Here is a 9,364-nt window from a genome sequence, read left to right on the forward strand (position 1 = left end):
ATAATTTCAATAATTCCCGATTCGACATTTTTGTGAACCTTTGTGGTCCTTCTTAGCGTCACCCGCCTTCAATTAATTGCGAATATCTATAATCATGAAAAAGTCTTTCATTGTTATCCTTTCTTTCCAAAAAAAAATAATAATAAAATGAAAGAAACAATTTTTTTTTATGTAAGAGATACTTTTTCATTTCCCGCTAATTTTTATTATATGTTTATCACCACTCAAACTATTGATACTGATAATGCTCTTATATGAAATGAAAGGTATATATATTTTCATTTCAAACAATATGGGATTCAATGCACCACGGAACAAGCATGGAAGTAATGGAGGGCGATGGACATCAATTAACCCCATTTGCTTTGAAAAATGTGAATCTATGAAGGATATGTACTATCGTCTCAAGACACAAGGGTTCATTGAAGAAAAACATTATAATTGTATTTTGCCATCTCCCAAAGTAAACATGGGGAAATACTGCTCTTACTGCCATGACTACGGGCATAACATAGAAGGTTGCTTTGATGTGACACATGTGGTGCAACAACTAATTGATGACGGAAAGATCTCAATCCCAAAAGGATGGATCCCACCTATATTGTCCTTCACTAATGCCGATTTACCAAGGGTCATCAATTTTAGCCAACCCTTGTGTGTTACTTTGGGGTGTAATTATCACCGGATTTCAGGCATTTTGGTTGATAACAAATCGAATTTTAACATTTGCTCTAAAGAGTCCTTATGTAAGTTAAGACAAAAAAGTGTGCCTTTGGAAATTTCTAATGCAATCATAATTACACATGATCACGTCCCGAGAAAGGCAATAGGGACCATTAATATGCAACTACGACATGAAGATTGGTTATGTGATGTAGATTTTCAAGTGGTTGAAGCTCCTATCAACTTTCCTCTTATTTTGGGAAAACCATGGCTCCACGACACTCAAGCTATTGCTTCTGATCTTCATCAAAAAGTTAAATTCTCAACACCGAAAGGAGTGATGGTTATCCATGGTGATATACCAACGGCAAGGATGCCCCCAGTATACTGTAACGTGGTCAGATCAATAGAAAACCCAACACTTCAACATAATCAGTTGAAATCTCGAAACAGGGGCAATGCGATGTCATTATGGGAGTTGATCTCTGACTCACCAACTCATCGAGATGCCCTCATTCGTCAATTAAAGACAATCACCATTGATCTATTTGAGGAATCAACCAACACCAAAGCATTTATGTCCAAGGACATACTATGCAATCGAGAATACACTCTTTCGGTAATTGAGTTAGATTTTGCTATCCTAAAGACAAAAACATCAAAAGATGAGAAGGATTGTCCTAAAGTATCTGCTATTGGTAATTTAGGAATGAGTCGCAACCATTTTGATCTCCACCGACCATATTCTGATCAATTGGTTGATTCATTTGACACCATACTATCCGAACATGAATCTTATGCTGGTGTTCTGTGTCATGGGAATAGGCTCGGTGAATCTTCAATGATTCTCCAACTTCAAACCAATCATCAAGAATGGACATTCACCGTAGATGATTTACCCCCAAACCCATGGCATACGCGAGAACTACACATCACGCTAAGACATGGACGAAGCTACATAAATCACATATTGGTCGACAATGGGTCTGCATTAGACATATACTCTCGAGAATTCCTTTATAAGTTGGGATACACGGATTCTTTTATCAATCCTTTGTCTTACACAATCCTTGGTTTTGATGATACTCCACGAGAAGTAACTGGGTACATCATTTTGCCTTTAAGTTACAAGACCATGGTTTTCTCTGTCAGATTTATGGTCATCAATTGTCCGACTTCATATAACCTACTCTTAGGACGACCTTGGCTACACGAGTATAAAGGGGTCGCATCGACTCTCCATCAAAAAGTAAAGTTGGTGACGCCACTTGGAGTAATTACCATTCCCGGAGACTTTACAAACGAAGCGTATAGTTGAGGATGGATCAACCCTCAAAGGTATAGTGTGGGCAATATCTTCATTTTGATGGAAAGTAAGCAACCCAATCTGTATGACAAGATGCAAAGGGATTCTACAACGACATCAAGCGAAACAAGGGTTTACCACATCGAAGTTACAAGCCTTGAAATAAAAAAAAAACGCCATCGACGAACTATTTTATGTATTATGTATTTATTTTCCAGTTAAAAAAAATGTATGATTAGTAGTAAGAAAACAAAATTAATAATAATAATATAATAGTAATGAGGAATAATAACATGTTTCCTAGAGCTACGTTTGGGCCTGATTCCCGAAGAACACCCTTGTTTCGGGATACGTAGGCAGCCTTCGGGCGCGGCCTTTGCACTTATCGATTTTTTTGTTGTTTTAGGATTCGCGGTGCTGAAGCTTTGACAATTGACGTTACCATCCTAATAACGTCTTCATATGTAACAGGGACCCAGGCCCTATTTCTATCTCCGTCTCTCTTTATAAATACTTTTTGCAAAGCGGGAAATAAAAAAGTATAAAGAACTTTTTAACAATGATTAAGTAATTCGCGATTGTACCCCATTCTTGAACCAATCCTCTTTTTTTTAATAAAAAAAAAAGTCTTTAGGATGGCCAAACCCATACTTAATTTAGATAATTTATTTACGTAAAATGAAATTCTTTATTCATTCATTATTGACCAAAGTACATGTGTTAAGTGGACCAAAAGCTAATAAGGACCAATTAGAATTTTAGTGGAGGGAGGAATTTTAAACTCTTCATGATGACCCCAGGGGAATCTTTGACAGTACTCAACAAGAAATAAAGCCCTTTTTAGATCCTCCTGCAAGAAATGTCGTATATTAATCTCCCTATCATGTGAGCACATCATTTGGAGTATGTCGCATAACATTAACTCAACCTCTGTGGTGGAGATGTCTAAACTAGCCAAGACTAGATTATAAATGCCAACATCTACCAGCACTTCCAAATGCTTCACTCGTAGCAGGCGAGCCTTTTTTAAACCTTGTTGTAGTAATGATAAGACAAAGAGTGATAGGCCAGACCCTTTAACTTTAGAACCGAACCAATCCTCAGCATTCCGTAATGTGAACCCACCCCTACTTTTGAATGCACCATCGGAGATAGCTGCAAAGGAGAGTATGTAAGGTTTTGAGTGCACCCAAGGATCAGTTATTCGTGCCCTTGAAAATATGCCCATTAAAGAAAAAAGACCCCTTTGGCCTATTGTCCATAATGTTTCGGGAATCACGAATGAAGGAATTCTGGATTCAGGTATTTTTTGGAGGAAACTTTCTTTAAAACGCAAATAGCTCGATGGCCCACCCATTGCTGCCTTTAAGCGATCATGAGAAGCAAAATCCGATAAATTTAACCAGGCCTGGTTAGCTGAACTTTGGCTCGGACCCTTCCCTTCTCGTAATGGAACCTCTGAGGAAGTCCTACGATGCGAAACATAGGCAGATAAACTTATTGAATCTGCAGTCACTTGGTTCATAGAAAAGAAACATGTTTCGCCCCATAAGAATAAGATTGGTGGGAGAGAGCTGGACCCGCGGAAGACTGAGTATGTTCGAATACCAAAACCCTTAGCCACCTCTTCGCCTATTCTAGGGTCCGAAAGAAGAAGCACAAAACAAGTAGGTGGGTATGTTTTGAGTAGCGTGAGGAGATGACCGGGAAGTCGAGTCATAGGTTGATCTCGAACATCCCACAACAACAACCTAAGTGCCCTAGGACTCGTAAGGTTGACGGGTAATGGGGATGTAGAGCTAGAACTCTCTCCGGAGTTATGAGGAAAAAGGAGTGTTTTGTGACTTATGATGGCCAAAATAGAGTAAGTCAAGCTTAAAGGAAATTGTAGACTTAGAGACATGGCTAAAACCGTAGTGTCTGCCACAATTAGAACTAAGGTCTCTGAAGGATCACTCATACGAAACGTTTGAGAGAAATTACCTACCAACACAGGCCTCACCAAAGGGGTAGGAGAAGTAGTTGTGGGGAGAATTTGGTTAGAAAATCCCATAGGAGAATCAACGACTAAGCGGTCCTCCAGCGACATGGAAGCAAGAGCTGCTTCATTTTCCCTATCCCTTAAGTTTTGAAGAGAAGGAGTAGGGTCTTCTGAGAAAAATTGGATTAGCCTCCTCACACGGGATGAACGAGAACTTTGAGGAGGCAAGTTGAGATCCATGGGAAATATTCCTATATAATAAAAAAGGTTTTTTTTTATGAGTTTTTTTTTATCGTGTAGGAGGGATAAGGTTACATTATGTGTAAGGTAAGTGATGAACTTATATATAGGCTAGAGTTTGTACTGGACCCACCGATAGCGAGTCACGAAATTCAAGACATAAGGAGAAAACAAACAAAACCTCCAAACTTCTAACACAAGCTAGAGGAAAACCTATGAATCTCGACAAAATTTCTTTTTTTAGGAAAAGGGGAATCTTTTCAAATAAGTTTATATAATCATATTAATTGGTATTTTAGGTGTTCATCTCTCAGTTAAATATTCATTAGTCGTATTTTTTTTAATGTTTATTTGTTACAATCATGAATACTAACATCTTTCCTTTTTTCCTTTCTTATCACATTATCATGTCATTTTCGTTAATAGGAGTTCTATATGGACCCGTGCTGGATCTAGACTCGTTCGCCAAGCCCCTTTTAATGGTAGAAGATCCCTTTCTGCAGAGTTCTCCCCTTGCCCGATATCAGTCATATTCTCCTCTCCCAGCTGTAGTAGCATGGCTGGAACTTCAAACAATGAGCAACAAAATTCGAGCTTCAGCTTAGATCCTTTCGTGGAACTTAAGGGGATGATGCAAGCCATAATCGAACGACAAGATACTGTAGAGAAAACTGTGGTGAATTTCATAAAACAAAACACACAGATGCATCCTAATGTGCCAGAATCGGAAGTAGCCTCACCATTCCCACTGGAAGTTGGAAACAATGACAGGGAAATTCCCACCAAGATTGAAGAGGAAATGACCAGGATGAAAAAAGTGTTTAAAGGTATCACTCAGGCTGAACCATGGATGGACATCTATGGGCTAACTCTCTTTCCTAAAGCGCACCTCCCATATGGTTTTAAGATGCCTGTTCTTTCACACTTTGACGGAACAGGAAGTCCTACCAACTTCTTAAAACTCTATGTTGGCGCTATGAGCCCTTGGGGTGTAGATGAACCATTGATGGCTCAGTTATTTCAACAATATCTTGATGGAGCTGCTTCACATTGGTTTTTGAATCTGGAAAATTCAAAGAAATCCACTTGGGCCGACATAGTGAGAGAGTTTTCCAACCAATATAAATACAATGAGGAAATTGATATCACGAGAAGGGATTTGGAGACAACTGCACAGAATATTAATGAAACATTTTCTTCCTTCATTACTAGATGGAGAAATAAAGCAGCTAAAATGATAAATAGACCGAATGAAGAAGAACAATTGCAGATGATTGTGAAAAATCTCCTTCCTGTATATCAAAAGCAGATGGCATATCAATACTTCCCCTCTTTTAAAGCTCTTATCTCAACTGGGTCATTGGTTGAAGACGCCATAAAGAAGGGAGAGATCAAGAAGGAAGACTTTAACAATGGAAACTCATATAGTTCAAGGTTCGGGGCTAATAAGAAGATCACCAATAATGATGCATCTGCTTCAAAGCCTACCAACATGATATACAACATTGGGGCAACCTCGACATTTCAACTCCGACCCCAAAGAGAATTCACTCCTTTAAATATGACATATGCCCAGGCATTCTCCAAACTAAAAAAGGCCAATCTCATCCAACCTTTGAACCCAAGACCTCCACCAAGGAACCCGCCACCAACGTACAACCCAAATAAACATTGTGAATTTCATCAAGGAGCCAGGCACGACATTGAAAGTTGTACGGCAATCAAGCATCGACTACAAGACTTGATAGATGGTGGAAGGCTCTCTGTTGGAACCTTAGCCAACAAACCAAATAACACGCAACCTAGCATCACAAATAACCCCCTTCCAAATCACAAACCCCCTACCTCCATAAATGCCATCTCTACCTACACAAATGATTTTGACCCAACCCAATTGATCACCATAAATGAATCTTGTGAATGTGAAGCACCAGTGACTGAAATAGGCAGGTGTCTAGATAATGAACTTGCTTCCCATAGAATCATCAAGATAAGGGGTCACGACTATACCCTCCGCAAGGATCCTTTTGCTATGATGTGTGGGGCTATAGATTACGACAATGCATACTTTATATTGGACCGTGAGGAAGATGAAGATGCTGCATCTGTAATGGCTATTGTTGAAAGAAACACGGGAGCTTATTTCTCCACTCCAAACAACTATAGGCACCCTATATGCCTTGATGACCTTAGTGATGATGAAGTAGTGGAAGTATCCCATTTAACTCGAGCAGGTCGACACTTCAAGCCCTCTTACCTTGAAGAAGATAATCCATTAGATGCTTTACGAAGAAAAGAAAAAGGGAAAGAACTAATGGTAGATGAAGTCAACATAGAAGATGATGCTATCAAGCGAATGAAGGAGGTCAATGCTAATGTTTCTATATGGAAGTTGCTTATGCACTCGCAAACTCATCGAAGCGCGGTCCTTAAGCATTTGAATGAAGCTTCAGTTGACCCCTCTATTACTCCAGATCAGATTGTAGGCCTTATTCATGGTGTAGACCGTACTCTCATGTTCACGGATGAAGATCTCCCTGAAGTTTCAAACCATAATAATTCATTACACATCACTGTTCGATGTAATGGATGGACGATACCTAGAGTTCTTGTGGATAACGGATCTGCAATCAATGTATGTCCCTATCGAGTGCTCACTAAGCTTGGTCATTCAAAAGATGATTTGGCACCATCAAGCCAAGTGGTTTGAGCCTATGACAACGCCACCAGAGAAGTTTTGGGTTCCATCGAATTACTTATAGAATATGGACCAATGGCTAGGAAAGTAGACTTCACAGTGATTGACATCAAAGCATGCTTTAACTTCTTGCTAGGAAGACCTTGGTTACATGAAAACAAGGTTGTAGCCTCAACGTTACATCAAAAAGTGAAATTAATGACCGATCAAGGAGCGGTAACCATCCCCGGAGATCCAAATATCATGAACATCTCACCTATCGGGAAATCTGTGCTACACCTAGATGAAGAAGAAGGGAGTCGCTTGGATGGTTTTAATGTCTTTTGCATTCAAAGTGGTGGGTGGATAGAGGTATCTGATGAGGATAGTAATGAAGATCCAGAGGACCCAATTGAGATCCCAGAAAAAGGCGATGAACCTCTGTATCAAGAAAAGGAAGAAGAACCTAGAACCCCAGAGGATAGAATTAACAATGAGCAACAAGAGCGAGAAGGAGAGTCGTGGACTAGCAGCGATAGTCGTGCAAATAGCAATGACGCACGCGATGACTTTGATTTAGATTTTGATGTTCCAATGTTTAGAGTGCCAATTTTCCCAGAAAAATTAATTTTGTTTCCGGGCTATAAACATGAACCAAGATATCAAGATCTACCAAAGTTAGAAAAATTTGATGGCACAGGTGACCCAATGATCCATCTTTGTAAGTTCGTTAATGTCCTGGCTCCCTTGGATGTCCCAGAAGAACACCTCCCTACATTATTTGATCGTAGCTTGGAAGGCACAGCGTTAACTTGGTATTACAGTTTTGAACGACTTGGAATGAGATATCACAAGCTTTTGTTAATTGGGCTTATAATTTTAGTAAAACGGACCCTCAGAAATTGGTCTTAGTCACAACCCTACAGACAAATCAAGAAACTTTCTCTCACTTCTGCTCTCGATGTTCTGTTGTACGATCCAAGCTCCGAAATCCTATCACAGATAAAGAGTTTATGCTCATCATGCTTAAAAACCTTAATGATTTCTATTACCGTTAAATGGTTACAATGAGATACAATATTCTTGGGCATATGGAACAACATGGGTTCGATATCGACACATATAAATTACTAGACCATAGACCAAGGGTCAATCCATGTGCCGAAACATCTAACAGGAGATCATTTACAGAAATTAATGAGCCTCTAAGTGCGGTGTATCGTCGTTTGCACAGGCAAGGCCTTATAAGAACAAAGGGATACGTATGTGCAATCCCGCCACCTGAAGTAAATATGGAGAGATACTGTAGTTATTGCAGTCAGTTTGGCCATACAACTGATTCATGTTATGATCTTCGATGCTCTATCCAAGACCTCATTGATCGTAGGATAATAGACCCAATCCACACAAGGCCTAGGACTGGACACAATCTTGTGCGACGTTTTTCATCGCAACAATGGTCATCTCAATCTGCAATATTTTGAGGATTACTCGATGAAGGCACTATTAAACCACTTCCTCGACGACCTGGAGCCAGCCCTATAGGAGTAGACCTCCACAAATATTGTCATTATCACCAACTTCACGGTCACGACACCGATGGATGTCACGCTCTTTGCTTGCGCATCAAACATATCACCAAGATATCACATTTGAGTCGTAAAAGGTCAATATCCATTAATGTCTTATCAACTTCTAATGATGAAGAAGACCCTACGAGTCTCATGACATACGATCCTCTAAGTGAAGAAATGGGACGGATGAATGTGAATGAACGGTTATCTCCAGCACCACAATCCGATGGATCATCCAGTGATGAAGAACCCTTTTGGATGAAAGATGAGGAATTTGCCGTGACTGCGGATGGAGAAGATACACCCGCAACAAAAGTAGCTTCTATTCAATCAATCATGGAGCCACATATCTTTCTAAGACGGATCGACAACGAAACCAAGAAAGCATGTACTCAAGTATGTAAAGCATGGGCTAGATGGTTGTATAAAATGAAGCAGGATGGTTATGATGAAGAACCTAGCGAAGGTTCAGGACATTAACAAAGAAATAATCATGATCCACACTTCCGTTCATTCTTAGCCAACCTCGTTTAAACGCAACTTCTAGAAAAACCCACAAAAAACCAAAAAAATAGAAAAACCCACAAAAAAAACCAAAAAAATAGAAAAACCCACAAAAAAAACAAAAAATAGAAAAACCCACAAAAAAACCAAAAAAAATAGAAAAACCCACAAAAACCAAAAAATAAGAAAAACCCACAACAACAACAAAAAAAAAAACCAAAAAATAGAAAAACCCACAACAACAACAAAAAAAAAACCAAAAAATAGAAAAACCCACAACAAAAAAAAAATAAAAAATAAAAAATCCACAAAAATGTCTCCTTTTACTACCCTAAGAACTACGTGCAGCTTGATCCCCCATGGCACACTATAACACTGAAACTCCTATAATCACCATACCCTTCATTACTTTCTTTTCT

General features: G+C 39.2%; 2 protein-coding genes across 2 annotated transcripts; both read left to right on the forward strand.

Annotated features, from left to right (window-relative positions):
* The first annotated feature begins 292 nt into the window (after window positions 1-292).
* On the forward strand, window positions 293-1,981 carry LOC145633070 (uncharacterized). Its single transcript, XM_081685366.1, has one exon. The coding sequence runs from the start codon at window positions 293-295 to the stop codon at window positions 1,979-1,981; it is 1,689 nt and encodes a 562-aa protein (XP_081541492.1).
* A 2,765-nt stretch (window positions 1,982-4,746) lies between these two features.
* On the forward strand, window positions 4,747-6,900 carry LOC145633074 (uncharacterized). The gene has a single exon (XM_081685372.1). The coding sequence runs from the start codon at window positions 4,747-4,749 to the stop codon at window positions 6,898-6,900; it is 2,154 nt and encodes a 717-aa protein (XP_081541498.1).
* Window positions 6,901-9,364: the final 2,464 nt, after the last annotated feature.

This window comes from Chenopodium album, chromosome 1, assembly GCF_948465745.1.
Source record: "Chenopodium album chromosome 1, dcCheAlbu1.1, whole genome shotgun sequence".
In the NCBI taxonomy this organism is placed as follows: Eukaryota; Viridiplantae; Streptophyta; class Magnoliopsida; order Caryophyllales; family Amaranthaceae; genus Chenopodium; species Chenopodium album.